General features: G+C 36.3%; 1 protein-coding gene across 4 annotated transcripts in view; it reads right to left on the bottom strand.

Annotated features, from left to right (window-relative positions):
• The window catches only part of LOC105496929 (zinc finger DHHC-type palmitoyltransferase 15), a 199,384-nt gene that overhangs the window by 80,037 nt on the left and 97,414 nt on the right, over positions 1-21,933 (bottom strand). For all 4 annotated transcript variants that reach the window (XM_011767565.3, XM_071088381.1, XM_071088380.1 and 1 more), the window contains 3 exons: positions 20,242-20,374; positions 17,650-17,776; positions 13,849-13,952 (listed from right to left, as the gene is read on the bottom strand). In XM_011767565.3, coding sequence (XP_011765867.1) covers positions 13,849-13,952; positions 17,650-17,776; positions 20,242-20,374 — 364 coding nt within the window. The remainder of the gene's footprint in view (positions 1-13,848; positions 13,953-17,649; positions 17,777-20,241; positions 20,375-21,933) is intronic.

The following is a 21,933-nucleotide window of genomic DNA, read 5'->3' as shown; positions in this document are numbered from 1 at the left end:
AGTAAACACAATAAAAATTGCTCAAAACTATAAAATTACATAGAAATTAAACAACATACTCCTGAATGACTTTTAGGAAAATAATGAAATTAAGGCAGAAATTAAGTAGTTCTCTGAAAATAATGAGATCAAAGATACAACATACCAGAATCTCTGGGACACAGCTAGGGTGATATTAAGAGGGAAATTCATAGCACTAAATGCCCACATCAAAAAGTTAGAAAGATCTCAAATTAACAACCTAACATAACAACTGAAAGAATTAGAGAAGCAGGAACAAATAAACCCCAAACACTAGATAACGAAAATCAGAGCTGAACTGAAGGAAATCGAGACATGAAAAACCATTCAAAAGATCAACAAATCCAGGAGTTGTTTTTTTTTTTTTTTTTGAAAAATTAAAAAAATGGATAGGCCACTAGCTAGACTAATTAAGAAGAAAAGGGAGACGATCCAATAAACACAATTAGAAATGACAAAGAGAATGTTACTACTGTCCCCACAGAAGTAAAAACCATCAGAAACTACTATGAACACCTGTATGCACACAAACTAGAGAACCCAAAAGAGATAAATTCCTGGACACACACACCCTCCTGAGGCAGAACAAAGAAGAAATTGACTCCTTGAAAAGACCAAGAATGAGCTCCAAAATTGAATCAGTAATAAACAGCCTACTAACTGAAAATGCCTATGACCTGATAGATTCAGAGCCAAATTCTACGAGATTACAAAGAAGAGCTGGCACCATTCCTACCGAGGCTATTCCAGAAAATTGAGGAGGAAGGACTCCTCTGCAACTCAGAGACCAGCATTATCTTGATACGAAAACATGGCAGAGACACAACAACAGCCACAACAACAAATCACGTTCAGGTCTATATCCTTGATGAACATCGTTGCAAAAATCCTCAGTAAAATATTTGCAAACTGAATCCAGCAGCATATCACCAAGCCAATCCACCATGATCAGGTAGATTTCATTCCCGGAATGCAAAGTTGTTTCAACATATGAAAATGAATAAATGTGATTAATCACATAAATAGAACTAAAGACAAAAATCATGGGATTATCTCAATAGATTCAAGAAAAGCTTTTGATAAAATTCAACATCCCTTCATGTTAAAACCTCTCAATAAACTAGGTATTGAAGTAACATACCTCAAAAGAATAAGAGCCATCTATGACAAACCCACAGCCAATATTATACTGAATGGACAAAAGCAGGAAGCATTCTCCTTGAAAACCGGCACAAGACAAGTTTGTCCTCTCTCAACCCTTCTATTCAACATAGTATGGGAAGTCCTAGCCAGAGCAACCAAGAAAGAGAGATAAATAAGTGGCCTCCAAATAGGAAGAGAGGAAGTCAAACTATATCTGTTTTCAGACGATATGATTCTCTATCTAGAAAACCCCACAGTCTTGGCCCAAAAGCTCCTTCAGGTGATAAACAACTTTAGCAAAGTTGTAGGACATAAAATCAATGTACAAAAATCACTAGGATTCCTATATGCCAACAACAGTCAAACTAAGAGCCAAATCAGGAATGAATTCCCATTCACGATTGCCACAAAAAAGTAAAATATTACTTTCTTTTTTTTTTTTTATTATCATTATACTTTAAGTTCTAGGGTACATGTGCATAATGTGCTTGTCAAAAAAATTTTTTTAAAAAGTAAAATATTTAGAAATACACCTAAACAGGGAGGTGAAAGATCTCTACAATGAGAATTATAAACTACTGCTCAAAGAAATTAGAGAAGACACAAACAAATGGAAAAATATACCATGCTGATGGACAGGTAGAATCAATATCATTAAAATGGCTACACTGCCTGAAGCAATATACAGATTCCATTCTATTACCATCAAATTACCAATGTCATTTTTCATATAACTAGAAAAATATTTTAAAATTCGTATGGAAGCAAAAAAGAGCCTGAATAGCCAAGGCAATCCAAAGCCAAAAGAACAAAGCTGGAGGAATCATGTTAGCTAACTTGAAACTATACTACAAGGATACAGTGACCAAAACAGCATAATCAAAAATAGGTACATAGACCAATGGAACACAATAGAGAGCCCAGAAATAAGGCTACACATCTATGACCATGTGATCTTTGACAAAGCTGACAAAAATAAACAATGGGGAAAGGACTCCCTATTCAATACATGGTGCTGGGATAACTGGCTCACCATATTCAGACGATAAAAGCTGGACCCCTTCCTTATACCATATATGAAAATCAATTCAAGATGGATTAAAGACTTAAGTATAAAACCCAAAACTATTAAAACCCAGGAAGACAACCTAAGCAATGTTATCCTGGACACAGGAATGGATAAAGAGTTCATGACAAAGACACTGAAAGCAATCACAATAGCAAAAATTGACAAATGGGATCTAATTAAATCTAAGACCTTCTGCCCAGCAAAGGAGAATATCAACAGAGTAAACAGACAACCTACCAAATGGAGGAAAATATTTGCAAACTGTGCATCTGACAAAGGTCTAATATCCATCATCTATAAGGAACTTAAGTAAATTTACAAGACAGAAACAAACAACCCCATTAAAAAGTAGGCAAAGGATATGAGCAGACACTTCTCAAAAGAAGACATACATGCAGCAAACTAACATATAAAAAAGCTCAATATCACTCATCATTAGAGAAATGCAAATGAAAACCACAATGAGATACCATCTCATACCAGTCAGAATGGGTATTATAATAAAGTCAAAAAATAACAGATGCTGGTGAGGTTACAGAGAAAAGGGAACCCTTATACACTGCTGGTGGGGGTGTAAATTAGTTCAACCATTGTGGAAAGCACTACAGCAATTCCTCAAAGATCTAAAAGCAGAACTGCCATTTGACACAGCAATCCCGTTACTGGGTATATACCCAGAGGAATATAAAACATTCTACTATAAAGCCATATGTACACAAATGTTCACTACAGGACTGTTCACAATAGCAAAGATGTGGAATTAACCTAAATGCCCATAAATGACAGACTGGATAAAGAGAATGTGGCACCCATATACCATGGAATATTATTAAGTCATAGAAAAGAATAAGATCATGTCTTTTGTGGGAACATGGATTGAGCTGGAGGTTATCATGCTTAGCAAACTAACTGAGGAACAGAAAACCAAATATTGCATGTTCTCACTTATAAGTGGGAGCTAAATGATGAGAATTTATGAACAAAAAGAAGGAAAAAGCAGACACTGGTGTCTACTTGAGGGCAGAGAGGAGGGAGAGGAGCAGAAAAGATAACTATTAGGTACTAAGCCTAATACCTGGGCGATGTACTAATACATACAATAAATCCCCATGACATGAGTTTACCTATATAAGAAACCTCCACGTGTACCACCAAACCTAAAATAAAAAATAAAAATAAGAAACAAGACCTAACTATGTTGCCTACAAGAAACCTATTTCACCTATAAAGGCACACATAAGTACATAAATGGAAAATGATATTCCATGCAACTGGAAACCAAAAAAGATCAGGAGTAACTTATTTATATCTGACAAAATGAATTACAAATAAAAGATATAAAAAGAGACACAGAAGGTCACTATATAATGATAAAGGGTCAATTCAGCAAGATGATACAACAATTGTAAATATCAATGCACTCAACACAGAAGTACTGAAGTATATAGAACAAACATCAATAAATCTAAAGGAAGAGATAGACTGCAATAAAATAACAGTAGGGCAGTTTAACACCCCATTTTCAGTAAAGGGAATATCATCCAGACAGAAAATCAACAAAGATATCAGAGTTAAACTACACACTAGACCTAATAGGCCCAAGTAATATTTATAGAACATTTCATAAAATTGCTACAGAATATACATTCTTTTCTTCAGCACATAGAACATTCTCTAGAATAGGCCAGATCTTCGGCCACAAAACTAGCATCACCAAATTCTAAAAAGTAGAAATCATGTCAACTATGTTTTCTCGAGATTCATTTTCTGTCCTGATTTTTAAAAAGTATTTTTTCTGACCACAATGGATAAAACTAGAAATAAATAAGATGAACCCTAGAACCTGCACAAACACATAGAAATTAAAAAACATGCTCCTGGGCCAATGAGTCAATGAAGAAAATTAAGAAAGAAATTTAAAAAATTCTTGAAACAAATGAAAATGGTAGTACAACATACTAAAATCTATAGGATACACCAAAGCAGTACTAAAAGGGAAGTTTATATAAATGCCTACATCAAAAAAGGAGAAAGACTTGAAAAAAGAACCTAACCATGCACCTTAAGGAACTAGAAAAGCAAGAATGAACCAAACACCAAATTAGTAGAATGAAAGAAATAATAAATACCAGATCAGAAACAAAATAAAATGAATATTTTCCAAAGCAATATAGAAGATCAATGAAACAAAAAGTTGGATTTTTGAAGATAAAATTGACAAAATGTTAGCAAGATTAACCAAAGAAAAAAGAGAGAAGACTCAAATAAATAGAATCAGAAGTGAAAAATGGGATATTACAACTGATGCCACAGAAATATAAAGAATCATTAGAGATTATAATGAAAAACTATACACCAACAAATAGGAAAACCTTGAAGAAATGGATAAATTCCTTGACACATACAACCTACCAAGGTTGAACCATGAAGAAACAGAATGCTGAATAAACCAATAAGGAGTAATGAGATTGAGAGTCTAAAAAAAATGTCTCCCATCAGAAAAAAAAAAAAAAAAAGTCTGGGACCTGATGGCTTCACTGCTGAATTCTACCAAACGTTTAAGGAAGAACTAATAACAATTCTACTTAACCTATCACAAAAATTGAAGAGGTGGGAATACTCCTAAACTCTACAAGGTCAGCATTACCCTGATACCCAAACCAGACAAGGACACAATGATAAAAGAAAACTCAGGCCAATATCACTGATGAACACAAAATGTTAAGATCCTCAACAAAATACAAGCAAACTGAACTCAATCACAAATTTAAAAGATTAATCACTACAGTCAAATGAGATTCATCCTAGGGATGCAAGGATGGTTCAACAAACACAAATCAATAAATCTGATGCATCACATTAACAGAACCAAGAAAAAAAAGCACAAGATTATTTCAATAGCTGCTGAAGAAGCATTTGATAGAATACAACTTCTCTTTATGATAAAACCCTTAATGAACTGGGTATAAAAGGAACATATCTCAAATTAACACAGGCTATATATGACAAACCCACAGCTAACATAATACTGAATGGGAAAAATTGAAAGCTGATCCTCTAAGATCCGGAACAAGATGAGGAGGCCCACTTTCACCACTTTTATGCAACATAATACTAGAAATCCTTGCCAAAGCAATCAGATAAGAAAAATAAATAAAGGGGATCCAAACTGGAAAGGAAGAAGCCAAGTCATCCTTGGTTGCAGATGACCTGATATTATATTTAGGAAACCCTAACAACTCTACCAAAAAACTGTTAGAACTAATAAATGAATTTAGTAAAGTTGCGAGATACAAAATCAAACTACGAAAATCAGTAAAATTTATGCACACCAAGAGCAAAAATCTTAAGAAAGAAATCAAGAAAGCAATTCCATTTCAAATAGCTACAAAGTATATAAAATACCTAGGAATTAATTTAAGAAGTGAAAGATCTATAGAAGGAAAACTATAAAACATTGATGAAAAAAATTAAAGAGGATATAAAGGAAAAATGGAAAAATATTTCATGTGCATTGACTAGAAGAATCAATATAGTTAAAATGTCCATTCTACCCAAAGCAATCTACAGATTCAATGCAATCCCTATCAAAATACCAATCGCATTCTTTACTGAAATGGAAAAGATAATCCTAAAATGTATGTGGAACAACAAAAAAAAGACCCCAAATAGCCAAAGCAATCCTGAACAAAAAGAACAAAACTGGAGGCACCACACTACCTGGTTTCAAAATATACTACAAAGTGGTCAGGCACTGTGGCCTGTAATCCCAGCATTTTGGGAGGCTGAGGTGGGCAGATCAGTTGAGGCCAGGAGTTTGAGACCAGCCTGGCCAACATGGCAAGACCCTGTCTCTACTAAAAAACAAAAATTAGACAGGCGTTGTGTACGACTGTAATCCCAGCTACTCAGGAGGCTGAGGCAGGAGAATTGCTTGAACCTGTGAGGTGGAGATTGCAGTGAGCTGAGATTGTGCCACCTGCACTCCAGCCCAGGCAACCAAGGAAGCCCTTGCCTCAAAAAAATAAATAAATAAATAAAATAAAAATTAAAAAAAACTACAAAGCAATGTTAAGTAAGTCAGCATGGTGCATGGTATTGGGATAAAAACAGACATAGACCAATGAAGAGAATAGAGAAACCAGGTCTAAGTTTACACATTTACAGCCAACTAATTTTTTTTTTTTTTTTTTTTTTTTTGAGACGGAGTCTCGCTCTGTCGCCCAGGCTGGAGTGCAGTGGCCTGATCTCAGCTCACTGCAAGCTCCGCCTCCCGGGTTCACGCCATTCTCCTGCCTCAGCCTCCTGAGTAGCTGGGACTACAGGCGCCTGCCACCTCGCCTGGCTAGTTTTTTGTAGTTTTAGTAGAGACGGGGTTTCACTGTGTTCACCAGGATGGTCTCGATCTCCTGACCTCGTGATCCACCCGTCTCGGCCTCCCAAAGCAGCCAACTCATTTTTGACAAAGGTGCCAAGAACATACAATGTAGAAAGAACAGTCTCTTCAGCTAATGGTGCTGTGAAAACTGGACAACCATATACAGAAGAATTAAACTAGATCCATATCTCTCTCCATATACAAAAGTCAAATCAAAATGGATTGAAGACTTAAACCTAAAGCCTGAAATTATGAAAGGACTAGAAGAAAACTTGGGGAAAATGCTCTAGGACAAGACGTTAAAAGCACAGGCAACCAAAGCAAAAATAGACAAATGGGATTACATAAAAGTAAAAAGCTTCTGCACAGCAAAGAAAACACCAACAAAGTGAAGAGACAACACATAGAATGGAGAAAGTATTTGCAAACTATCCATCTGACAAAGGATTTATAACCAGAATATATAAGGAGCTCGAATAACTTAATAGCAAAAAAAAAAAAAAAAAAAAAAAAAAAAAGCCAAGTACTCTGATTCTAGAATGGGCAAAATATCTGAATAGATGTTTCTCACAAGAAGACATACAAATGGCCAACAGGTATATGAAAAATGCTCAACATCACCAATCTTCAGGGAAATGAAAATCAAATCATTGTGAGATACCATGTAATCCTTGTTAAAATAAGACAGTGAATAATGGATGCTACCAAGCACATGAAAGGGGAACCCTTGCACACTGTTGGTGGAAATGTAAATTAGTACAGTCACTATGGAAAACAGTGCGGAGGTTCCAATAGAAACTAAAAATAGAACTACCGCAGGATCCATCAATTCCAGTACTGGGTATATATCCAAAAGAAAGGAAATCAGTGTGTCAAAGACGTATGTGCACTCCTATGTTTACTGTAGCACTATTTATAAGAGCCAAAATACTAGAATCAACTTAAATGTTCTTCAGTGGACAAATGAATAAAGAAAATGTGGTATATGTACACAATGGAATATTATTCATCCATAAAAACGTTAAAATCCTGTCATTTGCAGCAACATGGATGGAACTGGAGGTCATTACGTTAAGGAAATAAGTCAAGCACACAAAGACAAATATTCATATTCTTACTCACATGTAGGAGCTACAAAAGTGGATCTTACAAAGACAGAGAGTAGATTGGTTGTTACCAGAGGCCAGGAAGATTAGGGAGGAGAGGAGAATAAAGAGAAGTTGATTAATGGGTGTAAGTATACAATTCGATAGGAGAAATAAGACCTTGTGTTTGATAGATCAGTAGGTTGCCTATAGTTAACAATAATCTATTGTACATTTCTTTTCTTTCTTTGCTTTTTTATTGAGACGGAGTCTGGCTCTGCTGCCCGGGCTGGAGTGCAGTGGCACGATCTAGGCTCACTGCAAGCTCCGCCTCCCGGGTTCATGCCATTCTCCTGCCTCAACCTCCCGAGTAGCTGGGACTACAGGCGCCTACCACCATGCCCGGCTAATTTTTTGTATTTTTAGTAGAGACGGGTTTTCTCCGTGTTAACCAGGATGGTCTCGATCTCCTGACCTCGTGATCTGCCTGCCTTGGCCTCCCAAACTGCTGGGATTACAGGTGCGAGCCACCGCGCCCAGCCTGTACATTTCAATATAGCTAGAAGAGAATAATTTGAATGTTCCTAGTCTAAATAAAAGATAAATATTTGAAGTGATAGATATTCCAATTACCCTGATTTAATCTTTACACATTATGAATGTACAAAAATATCACATGTACCCCTCAAATAAGTACCTCTATTATAAAAATATTTTTAAAACCACAGTGCAATTTTGAGTTCCTAGATTATTTGTGATAATAATTTTAAGTAAAATAAGTATGGTTTCCTCATAGTGATACATCCAAAATTTTAAAAAAAGAAACAAGAAACTGGAATTTTGAAATCTTAAAAAAATGAAAATGCAATTTACAGAATGAGACAAAATATTTGCAAACTATATATCTTATAAGGGGTTCATATCCAAAATATATGAAGAACTCATCCAACTCAATAGCAAAATAAATAAATAAATAAATAAATAAATAAATAAATAAATAATAAAATAAAAAAAACCCCAAATACACAGATTAAACAACGGGTGAAGGACCTGAATAGACATTTCTCAAAAGAAGACATTCAAATGGCCAACAGGTGTGTGAAAGGATGCTCAATATCACTAATCTTCATGGAAATGCAGATCAAAACCACCATGAGATATTACCTTCCACCAGTTAGGATGGTCATTCTCAAAAAGTCAGAAGATAACTAATGTTGGTGAGGATGTGGAGAAAAGGGAATCCTTATCCATTGTTGAGGGGATATGAATTGGTATTGCCATTACAGAAAACAGTATGGAGGTTCTTCAAAAATTGAAAAATAGAACTACTATATGATCTGGCAATCCCCCTTCTGTGTATATATCTAATAAAATAAAATCAGTACCTCATAGAGATATCTGCACTCCCATGTTTACTGCAGCATTATTCACTGTAACTAAGCTATGGAAACAATGGATGTCTCTGTGGATGGATGAATGTATAAAGAAAATTGCGGGATAGATATACACTTGATTTTTTTTTTTTTTTTTTTTTTTGAGACACAGTATCGCTCTGTTGCCCTGCCTGGAGTGCAGTGGTGAGATCTTGGCTTACTGCAACCTCCACTTCTCAGGTTCAAGCGATTCTCCTGCCTCAACCTTCTGAGTAGCTGGGATTACAGGCGCATGCCATCATGCCTGGCTAATTTTTTGTATTTTTAGTAGAGACGGGGTTTCATCATGTTAGCCAGGATGGTCTCGATCTCCTGACCTCGTGATCCACCTACCTTGGCCTCCCAAGTGCTGGGATTATAGGCGTAAGCCACCATGCCCGGCTATTATTCGGTTTTTAAAAAGAAGGCCATTCTTCCATTTACAACAACATGGATGAACCTGGAGGATAATGTTAAGTGGTATAAGCCAGACACAGAAAGAAAAATCCTGCATGATCTCTCTTATATGTGGATTCTCAGACAAAGAGAGAGCCAGAGAATACAACAGTGGTTACCAGAAGCAGGCAGGGTTGGGGGAAATGTAGGCCAAAGTGTACAAATTAAGTAGTTACACAGGATGAACAAATCTAGAAATTTAAAGTATAGCATGGGGGCTATAGTTAATAATATTGTATTGTATACTGGAAATTTTCTAAGAGCATAGATTATAAGTACTCTTATCACATAAAAAAGGTAACTATGTTAGATGATGTACTTGTTAAATTGCTTACCTGTAATCATTTCACTATGTATTTGTATTTCAAAACATCATGTCATACATCTTAAATTTTTACAATGAAAGAAAACAAATAAAAGTATACATATTTAAAAACTAGAGTTATTCCTTTGCAAATAGAAAAAAACATTGCTCTGCTGCTGGAGTCTTTGTCGACATCTCTGTTAACTTTACTGCATAGAGAATATTAACTGTGGCTATCTCCTGCAGATTTCCAGGGATACTGCATCTCAAATAAATGACCACAATCAAAGAGTTCAGCAACTAATTTGAAAGGAGTGACACTTGGAAAATGGCAGAGCCTTTGTTACTACTGAAACAATAAAGAAACATACGAATTCAAGACCAGCCTGGCCAGCACGGCAAAACCCCAACTCTACTAAAAATACAAAAATTAGCCAGGCATGGTGGCGCGCACTTGTCTCAGATACTTGGGAGGCTGAGGCAGGAGAATCACTTGAACACGGGAGGCAGAGGTTGCAGTGAGCCGAGACTGCACCACTGCACTTCAGCCTGGATGACAGAGTGAGACTCTATCTCAAGGGGGAAAAAAAAAAAGAAACACAGAACATTCAAAAAGGCACCAGAGCCATAAAGATGTAAAAAATTGAGAAATCAGCTGTACAAGAAATATTAAGGAACTAGGATTACTCCCAGCCCCTGACCCCAAGAAAGCTGAAGAAGTTCTTTATGGGTTTCACATATAGGCAAGCTCTGACCCACAGCAGTTTTCATTTAAGAATCACCCTGACAATCATACCCAACTTATTTTTCATGATACTTAGGTAGAGCCACAGATGCCACCTATCCAATTTTAAGAAAATGGATCCCAATTTGAATACAGCAGAAAGAATTATACTGTAATCTTTAATTTTTATTATGTAAGCTACAGGAAAATTTATAATGAGCAAAAGCAGTAATATAACAGATATCTTTGGATCATTTCCTCAAGAAGCTAAAATATAGCCCCAAGACTCAAAAGTCTTTAAAAGGATGCCTGTTAAATCTCCTCAGAAGACTACATGGATCTATACACTGGGTATTTAAGCATTTTCTATATATTTGTGCATTAATTAAACCTTTTATTTTCAAAAATGACATCAGAGAAGCCTATTTAAATCCCTTGATTTCATAAAGGTGCTTCTTTACCTTATAATTTGCTGTGCTAATATAAGGCCGGGATTTCAAAGATCACAAAGACTTTATGTAGTTCCTGACTGTGATATTACATTTGTACCTAACAGGTTATTGTTAGCATATTTTATCTTTTTTTTTTTTTTTGAGACACAGTCTCGCTCTGTCACATAGTCTTGCTCTGTCACACAGGCTGGAGGGCAGTGGTGCGATCTCGGCTCACTGCCAAGTTCTGCCTCCTGGGTTCATGCCATTCTCTTGCCTCAGCCTCCCAAGTAGCTGGGACTACAGGTGTCCGCCACCACATCCGGCTATTTTTTTTTTTTTTTTGTATTTTTAGTAGAGATGGGGTTTCACCATGTTAGCCAGGATGGCCTTGATCTCCTGACCTCGTGATCTGCCTGCCTCGGCCTCCCAAAGTGCTGGGATTACAGGCGTGAGCCACTGTGCCTGGCCAAATGTTTGTTTTACATTATGCAATGTACAAGTACATGTTTTTTTTTTCTTTTGAGATGGAGTCTCCCTCTGTTGCCCAGGCTGGAGTGCAGTGGCACGATCTCAGCTCACTGTAACCTCCGTCTCCCGGGTTCAAGTGATTCTCCTGTGTCAGCCTCCCAAGTAGCTAGGATGAAAGGTGTTTGTCACCACATCTGGCTAATTTTTTTTGTACTTTTTTAGTAGAGATGGGGTTTTGCCATGTTGGCCAGGCTGGTCTTGAACTTCTGACCTCAGGTGATCCGCCTGCCTCAGCCTCCCAAAGTGCTGGGATTACAAGCATGAGCTACAGCACCCGGCTGTACGAGTACATTTATGCTAAATGAAATGTTGTATTTTGGGCTAGGAATAAAAATTCCACTTGATTCCTAAAAGAAATTAAGTTCAATACACACATGTAATTTCAACTTACAGCATCTTTCCTAGGAATCTAAGTTGTTAAAAGTGTAAGAACTGTTTGTATCTGACAGTTATGCACAGAAAATGGGAACAACCGAAGATAACATAGAACCAACTTAACGAAGAATACAGCATGAGAACTTGCATTAGATACTAGAATGGGTTACAAAGGAGGATTGTGGTGTCTCCTTCAATGAACTTAAAAAAACCCCTCAGCTATCTAAGATGGCATAGTGGTCTTGCTAAAGCTAAAGGCATCTTACAGTTTATGATTTTATGATTATGTAAGAAGCAGCTGAACACTTCAGATAACTAAATGGCATGCAATTACAGCACTGTGTCTCATATGTACTTGTCCAAAAGAGAGATATAGCATTGTAGTGGAAAAAACCTAGGATTTGGAATCAAGATACCTTGACATGTGAGATTAACATCTCTCAATTTTAGTTTCTTAATTATAAAATGGGGATGCTATTAATAACACTGCCTATCTAACCTGAAAGTTGTGCAGGTCAAAGGATATGAAGAAAAAGTATAGGAAAGCACTTTGTAAACTATAAAATAACATACTAATTTTTTAATGGTTGAATATTTTTGAAAAGGTCTGGAATTGGAGACTGCTTCAAAACATAACCTCTTTATGATGTGGTGCTATATCTACATTTAAAGTATTCCACTTGCCAACACAAAGGTCAGATATGAATACCTTTTTCCATTGTGAATTATTTCAAACCAGGTAAAGACCTGATAAGTATTTGGCTTCTATTAGAGTTTGGGTTTAATACCAAAATAAGAGTTGTTATAACTTGTGACTGCTGTAAGTAAAAGTCAGTTCAGAAAGACTGAAGACTGAAGGAAGATAGGTCAAAATATAGTCAATTTTCCAACAGTCAGCAGGAGGAAGTAAGGGAGTTGCCCTTGTTGTAAGTTCTTTGGGATGGGCAATAACTGTTTTTTTTTTTTTTCTATCTATGGATTTGTGGCTATTTTGTATTCCTTGGACCTAGTAACGCTTTTCTCTAAAACTAGATTTCCTGGTAATCAGGGCCTGGATAATCCAACTGAGTAAAAAATTTGAAAGACTTGCTCTCCACTGCTGCTCCCACTTCAATGCTTTTCCATGTCCTCATTTAGCCTCCTTCACCCCAGGTTTGTGATAGCTACTACAAGTTTCTACTCAAAATTGCTGCCAGCTACTGCATTATTGGGAACAGTAGCCAAAACGACTCTCTAATGGTTGGTATTAGCAACATAAGTAAATGTTGGAGGCACAAAAGTAGGCACAGCAACAGGTGGAGACAAGGAATAGGGCTGGCAATGGGGATACATTACATGAGAACTCAACTTTTAATTCTTTACAAAATGCCTTAGGATGACCCAGTGACCTGGTAGTAGAAAGTTGGAACTTATTTTCCTTTGCCCCTCTTCCTTTTAGAAAAGTAGACTACATGCATGTGTAGGCTTCTCCCATTACTATCTTTTAGTTTTTAGTGTATTTAAACCATTCTAAAAAGAGACTGAGCATAGGATTTTAAAGAAAATTTAACCAATGTGAATGAAGGAGGATGGAGAAAGGTCAATTGTTGCCCATCGATTAAATTGAACTCCACATTCAAGCAAAGCACTACAAGTGACTACCCAGCAGGATTGTTTAGAAATCCATATATATCCAGATGTATATCTGACTGGTGATATAAATCACGGAATCACAAAGCTGGTAAGGAATCTCCCAAGCTGCAATCTAATCTTATCTAAATTTCCCATGGTTACTAAACAAATCTGGCCATACTTGCTCTCCTCCATCCAGAGGACACTTATGAGGTTGACATGCTTATAAAATCTTTCTGGACACTATTTACTCACCACATTACATTGGTTGTATTAACGTGGACTTCATAGTCTTTGACCCAACTTACCTTGGTTGTCATCCTCATTGTCTTCCCAGGGTTCTTCATTTGCTAGCAGTGGGTTCTGTGACTCATTCATAGACCTCATAGGGAAGGAGTGTCCATCACCAGGGCTGGTGGGAAAAGAAAGGCAGTGAGTTATTGCAGCTGACATAGACTTTTGTGAAGGTTATAATCCTCTTAAAAACAAGAGGGAGGTTGTTAGGCATATTTAGTCTTATTGTCTAAAGCCGTGGCGGAATGGACTCTTACAATAGCATCATTTAGTTGCCATATTGCTCTCGATTTCCATATCTTATTTGTGTGTCTGCATCAGTGTTAACTTCTTGTTTGTAAGCAACTCTGTAGTTTGGTTCCCAAAATGCCCAGTATGGCAATATGCACACACAGCAAGCTTCATATATATCACTTAATGATGACGATACAAATTTATATCCCATTATCTTACTGCTTTGATTCTAAGTTTTCAAGAAAGATGACCAGTCTCTGAAACATTGAATACAGTGGAGATAAGCTGGTGTGAATTGGTGAAAGATAATGCCTGAATGCACTGTTATTTATTTGGTTTGCATGGCAGAAAGGTTATTAGGAACTAGGGGAAAGAGCCAGAGTGAGCCATCTCTAGACTGCAGATTTTGGGGGCAATTATCCACATGTGGGGTCTCGCTTTGTGGCTACCTGTGGTAAGCTAGGGTCAACTCCCTGGTTAATTTCTGTCCACTAACAGATGGGATGCATTGGAAGGAACTGAGCTGGCCCCAGTTAGAAGACGTTAGTTTGAACATTTCAGTTTAGGTATCTGAATGCATTCCACCTTTGAGTCTGAATGAGTTTTGATGTTATCTATGCCTTTTCTCCTGTTCACGTATATGGTAAATTGAAAGTTGACAGATTTTATCGATAGCACTCTAAAGAGAATGTAAGTGTACTGATTATAAATGAATGGGCCTTGATTTTTGGTTTTGTTCTTTATTCCAGAGAAGACTCATTTTATACCTCCGTTTGATGTGGTGATGATGTGTGTATATTTGTGTTTGTGAGTATGTGAATAGGGTGTAGGTAATACCTGGTAACAGTTATTAATCAATATTACCCACTGACATAGTTTTGCCTTGTGATTTATAGACAGGTTAGTTGGATACACCACATCTCTGAAATAAATGAGTCTGTAAAATACTAACTGCTACACAGGAAGTATCAAGGCAATCAATCAAGCAGAAATTTTTCCATAATTACCACCCTACCCCCAACAAAGTTTCCTCAACTAAGTGAACGTGAATGTATCCCTGTCTAAGGAGGGGACCGAAAGGGGGCTACAAGAAGGCTAAAAGCAGCTCTGCTCCAGAATTAGTTTAGTTGATGGTGGTTCAATCTGGTTCACAAAGTCATTCACAGAACACAAGCTTGACTGTTTATTTCTCATCCACTACTTTCCCTGCATAATGGTTGCAGTTCTAAGAATTACCTATAACCTCAAATTAAACTGTACTACAAGGCGACAGTAACAAAAATAGCATGATACTGATACCAAGACAGATATATAGACCAATGGAACAGAACAGAGCCCTCAGAAATAATGTCACACATCTACAACCATCTTATCTTTGACAAACCTGACAAAAACAAGCAATGGGGAAAGGATTTCCTATTTAACAAATGGTGTTGGGAAAACTGGCTAGCCATATGTGGAAAGCTGAAACTGGATCCCTTCATTACACCTTATACAAAAATTAACTCAAGATGGATTAAAGACTTAAATATAAGACATAAAACCATAAACATCTTAGAAGAAAACCTAGGCAATACCATTCAGGACATAGACATGGGCAGAGACTTCATGAACAAAACATCAAAAGCAATGGCAACAAAAGCCAAAATTGGCAAATGGGATCTGATTATACTAAAGAGTTTCTGCACAGCAAAGGAAACTATCATCAGAGTGAACAGGCAACCCATAGAATGGGAGAAAATTTTTGCAATCTATCCATCTGACAAAGGGCTAATATCCAGAATCTATAAATAACTTAAACATATTTACAAGAAAAAACCAAACAACCCCATCAAAAAGTGGGCGAAGGATATGAACAGACACTTCTCAAGAGAAGACATTTATGTGGCCAACAAACATATTATAAAAAGCTCATTATCACTGGTCATTAGAGAAATGCAAATCAAAACCACAATGAGATACAATCTCATGCCAGTTAGAATGGCGATCATTAAAAAGTCAGGAAACAACAGATGCTGGTGAGGATGTGGAGAAATGGGAACACTTTTACACTGTTGGTGGGAGTGTAAATTAGTTCAACCATTGTGGAAGACAGTGTGGCAATTCCTCAAGGATCTAGAATGAGAATACCATTTGACCCAGCAATCCCATTACTGGGTATATACCCAAAGGATTAGAAATCATTCTACTATAAAGACACATGCACACATATGTTTATTACGGCACTGTTCACAATAGCAAAGACTTGGAAGCAACCCAAATGCCCATCAATGATAGACTGGATAAAGAAAATGTGGCACATATACACTATGGAATACTATGTAACCACAAAAAAATGAGTTCATGTCCTTTGCAGGGACATGGATGAAGCTGGAAACCATCATTCTCAGCAAACTAACACAAGGACAGAAAACCAAACACAGCATGTTCTCACTCATAAGTGGGAGTTGATCAATGAGAACACTTGGACATAGATAGGGGAACATCACACACCGGGGCCTGTCGGGGGTTGGGGGGCTAAGAGAAGGATAGCATTAGGAGAAATACTTAACGTAGATGATGGGTTAATGGGTGCAGCATACCACCATGGCACGTGCATACCTATGTAACAAACCTGCATGTTCTGCACATGTACCCCAGAACTTAAAGTATAATAAAAAAGAATTACCTATAACCTCAAATTAATCTTTGTTCTTGCTTTTTATATGTTTTATTCATAAAATTAGTATTAACCACAAAATATGTAAAATGGAGAAAAGATAAATAATTTCTAAGACTATTGCCCTTACCATTTTTAACATTTTTTGGTATATTTCTCTTCTGCTGTTTTTCTTCTATATATATTTATGTTTTTAATCACAGTGTATTGAATTTTTCATTTTTCACTTAAAATATAGTACCTTTTTAAACATTTTTTGCTATATTTCTCTTCTGCTGTTTTTCTTCCATATATACTTATGTTTTTAATCACAGTGTACTGGATTTTTCATTTTCCACTTAAAATACAGTAAGCACTTTCCCTTTTGTGACATAGTCTTTATAACCATTACTTTTGATTGTGTAGTATTCCATCCAGTAGAGATATATATATATACACACACACATATATATATATATATGTGTATATATATATATATACACACACACGCAACACACACACACACTTATCCATTCCCATATGTTTGGATATTTAGGTTGTTTCCTAATTATTGGCTACAAATAATGCTGTGATGGACATTTTTGTGCATAGTTTGTCTCTGTCTTTAGGGTAGATTCAATTCCCAGAAATGGAATTACTGGGATGTTGGACATGTAGATTCTTATGTTTTTTGATAGATATTACCAAATTCGGTTATAAAAGATTGGTAGTGGCACTGCACATTGCCACCAAGAAAGCATGAGAATATCTATTTTATCAGACCCTCACCTCTTTATTTGTCTTTACTAACCTAGAAATGAAGAACTTGGGGAATAGAGTTTCACAATGGACTGATACCTGCTGCATACTACAATCAAAATTGAATTTGCTGGTTTAAGGGATGGTCCAGTACTAACTTCTTCCAGTGGTAATATTTACTCACCTGGAACCAATAGGTATTAACCAGAACTTCTTCTTATCTCCAAACACCTGCTGGATATTCTTGATGAAGCCAAGGTTGAACCCATTTTTCTCTGGGCCACTTGTAAACACTGGAGTGCAGAAGGCCTCTAAGGCAGGGCAGGAGAGTTGAAGAAAAGAGGAAGAAAACAATAAAGAAACATATTTCAGCATAGTCATGATTTACATTTCTCCATGTATATGACTTGGTTCTATCATATCTTTTTGCTATGGTAGCACAGATATTGCTTAGCAATTTTTAATTGCTAATATTGATTAGCAATTTTTAGATATTGCCAAATTACTTAGTAAAAACCAGTTTAATCACTTAACACAAACTAAGCTTGTTACTGCATATAAAGAATTAGAATTCTCTTTTTAAAAGACAGGGGAAACACATGGTGGTAAAAATAATTAAGCAGCCATGGGGGTAGTATGTATTTTGTACTGCTGAATTTAGAGTATAGGAACAGATTTAACAGCACTTTATTTGAATCTAAGTGGCAACAACAACCGAATGGCTACTGTCTTTAGAGCTGGGAAGAAAATAATGACATAAAGAGATGGTAATAACATTGATTTGGTTTTGAAACATTTCAAAAATGAAAGTGTTCATGCTGAAGCCTGCAATGTAAGAAACTGAGTTTTACTTCAGATAAAATGTCAATTGGTGAGCCATAATCACTTCAAAGACTGTAAGGAATGGGACCATGTTAGAGAACATTATTTTTAGACACACATTTATCCCATTAAGTAAATGATTTCACTGTTGGACTCTGGCTGCATCTGACTGTTTCTCATTTGTTCTTTGTTTTCAGACTCTGTTATTATGAAGCTTTTAGTGGTTTTCCACTTTGTAGCTGGTCTCTAAGCCAAATGTGCTAATCTACCATCCTAGCAACTAGGGGCTACATATATATTTGGTTAAGAAAATGGGTGCAAATACTTTATTTTTTTTAATAGATACAGGATCTTGCTCTGTCACCCAGGCTAGAGTGCAGTGGCACAATCTTAGCTCACTGCAGCTTTAAACTCCTGGCCAGGGTCAATCAATCTTCCCATCTCAGCTTACGGAGAAGCTGCAGCCACAGGCACATGCCACCACACCCAGCTAATGATTATTATTTTAAAAATATTGTAACTATTATTTTAGGTTCAGGGTAAATGTACAAGTTTGTTATATAGGTAAATTTGTGACTTGAGGGTTTGGTGTTTGTCACCCAGGTACTAAGCATAGTACCCGAGTGAATTTTTATTTTTCTGAACCCTTCCCTCCTCCCATATTCCTCCCTCAAATAGGCCCCAGTGTCTGTTGTTCCATTCTTTGTGTTTATGTGTACTCAGTCTTTAGCTCCCACTTGTAAGTGAGAACATGAAGTATTTGATTTTCTGTTCCTGAGTTAGTTCACTTAGGATAATGGCTTCAAGCTTCATTTGTGTTGCTGCAAAGGACAGGATCTCATTCTCTGTTATGGCTGTGTAGCATTCCATGGTGTATATGTACCACATTTTCTTCATCTAGTTTGCCATTGATGGACCTTTAGGCTGATTCCATGGCTTTGCTATTGTGAATAGTCGCCCAGCTAATTATTTTTATTTTTATTTGTAGAGATGGGGTTTCGTTTTGTTGCCCAGGCTGGTCTCAAACTCCTCAGCTCAAGTGATTCTCCTGCCTTGGCCTCCCAAAGTACTGGGATTACAGGAGTGAGCCATCATGCACGGCCAATAGATTGCAAATACTTTCTTGGCTGTTAGCATTATTAGCAAATAAATTCCCAATGTGTAGTAGCTTTTGCACTAAACTTTTCTCAAATCTATCCTAGCTAAACATTCAACATTCAAAACTTGAACACTTTGTCCTCACTCCTCATGTACTGATTTGTACAGAATGTAAATACTTATTTCATCATAGATGAAATAAAATGTACTGGAATCCATCAGAAATATAGTTTTCCAAATAACAGCCTATAGAGTAACTGACAGAAAATATGTTCATTTATTTTACTTATTTTCTAGAGAATCATTTGTTCAATGTGTTTATCTCATTCCCACAGTACCTAAACAGCCCCTTGATGATTACAGATATTTACTGATTTTTTTTTTGTTTCTCAAGACTTTTGGAATCTTGTTGTGGTTGGTTTGGATTTTTTCTCAGGGCTCTGGTTTTAGATGTGCATAATAAATTAGATCCTACTGTCTTTATCAACCTTTACTTCTCCCTTCTGACATCCCCTTCTGTACTGATTCTTTCTTTAATTTCCTCATGTGAACACCTTTTAGAAATCTTCTGAGCTATTAACCTTGGGAGCTATTACCCAGTATGCACTATAAAGAACAATGGCCATTTTTGTTTCTGTGTGGGGTTTCATTAAAAAATATTCTCATAATTAGCCTATAAGCTTCATTCACTATGCCTTTCTATTTTGGTAAAATATATTTTTATCTGTCTCAGTTTGGGGGTAGAGGGATGTCATGCAGCTAAAATGCTTTACTGGAAGTTTTACTTGGGAACAATCCACAGGTCCCTCTGATACACATTAATATGTTTTTTCCTAATCTTAATATTAAGTCTTACCTAAGGTGGTTTTGTTTCTGCTGACAAGCCAACAATGGTAACCAAAGAGAATCACAAGGCTGACAAAAAACATGCAGGCCACGAAGAGAAGAAAAAGGACATGGAACTTAGAGCGAACACTGGGTAATTCCCCCTAGAAAAGAAATAATAAACAAGCAAAAGATTAAAGTGGAAAAGGGGATGGCTAGTTTTAAAAAATATATAGGTTAGTAGTTTTTCACATGTATAAAGTGTCTAGCTATAATTTAAAAAATAGATTCTGTAAAATTTTTATAATATGGTTCTTTCTGTTAATGATGATACCTGTGAGTGTGCTCTCAGCCTACAAAGCCTAAAATGGATCCTTGCTTAAGTGCGGTTCAGTGTAAAATAGAGTATATTAGATACCAATTATAAAAGGGTAATGTGAAAAGGTTATTCTCGGGCCATAATTAGTATGCAACCTCTCAGAGCTTGTAGTCAATTTAGTTTCAGATCTTGAACTCATATGCCTTATCCTCTTGTCTCAGGGTAAGTTATTCTGGAATTCTTTGTATATCATGTTTCCTTGGGCATGTGTATGTTGAAAATGTCATGGTGACGTATGTAAGAAGTTAAAACATATAGGTAAAATTTTAAAATGTCCTACCCATAAGTCATAACCTGATTTTAAAGTTGTTATAGATTTTGTGTGGTTGTTTTTTTATAGCTGAGGTAGAATGTGCTGATATATTACCTCCTGTGAAACAGCTGTTTAGACAGTAAAAATCAAGCAGAATTTTTACAGGCAACTGTAAAACTAGGTGGCTAAAGATTTTTATAGTTATCTAGGACATCTTATTTTCCATGTGGCACCAGCCTTTTTTTCCGACATGCAGCCTAGACCAGAATGAATGTTATAAAGTTCTGTAACATGCGCAGCATGTAACATTTATTTTCTGCAGAGAATCTTAGAAAACATTTTCAATTTTGGTGTGAACAGTTGGGGGAATGACTATTATTTATTTCCTCCTTTCCTGTGATAATTATTGTTTCAGTGTGATGAATCACTTTGAAATATTTCCAATTTCTCTCTAGTAATAAAGTTAAATGTGATTCTTAAGTGGACCTTAACTTCTGAGTGATCTAGTTCTACTCCAATTTGGAAGGAGAAAGTTAAGGCTTGGCAACACTTGGCAAGTTCAGATAGTACAGATTTTTTTCTTCTCTGAGATAATATTTTTATTCATTTTTATGTGTGGAAATATTGGGAATCTTCCAGGTTGTATACTGAAGGATGAAGATAAGGATGCTTCCCGTTATCTTCAGCCAGTCAGATGCTGCCAGCTGAGTGGGGGTCCAAGTGAAAATTGCATAGGGACAGAGCAGCCCAGCAAAGAGCTACCTCAAGAACTTCAACCTTCAAGAATATTTACCTGAAACTCTCTTTTTTGAAATGATCCCTCTACAAATTCTTGGCCTAAGCACCTAAACTGAATTAGATTGGTTTTTGTTTTATTTTGAACTTACAGAAAAAACTCCATATATTGCTTTGCAGTGGGTTTTGCCTTGACTGTGTTTTTGCTTTCACAATCTTTAGTTTTTAAAGAATGTTTTAAAAATATTTTAAAGCTCACATTTATTTTACTTCTTATTTTTTCACATATAAATGGATAGTAGAAAATGGCTAGACAAGAGGGACTGATACAAAGTCAGTCCACAGTCTGTCTGGCT

This window comes from Macaca nemestrina, chromosome X, assembly GCF_043159975.1.
Source record: "Macaca nemestrina isolate mMacNem1 chromosome X, mMacNem.hap1, whole genome shotgun sequence".
Classification (NCBI taxonomy): Eukaryota; Metazoa; Chordata; class Mammalia; order Primates; family Cercopithecidae; genus Macaca; species Macaca nemestrina.
This window is presented reverse-complemented; position numbering and strand designations above follow the sequence as displayed.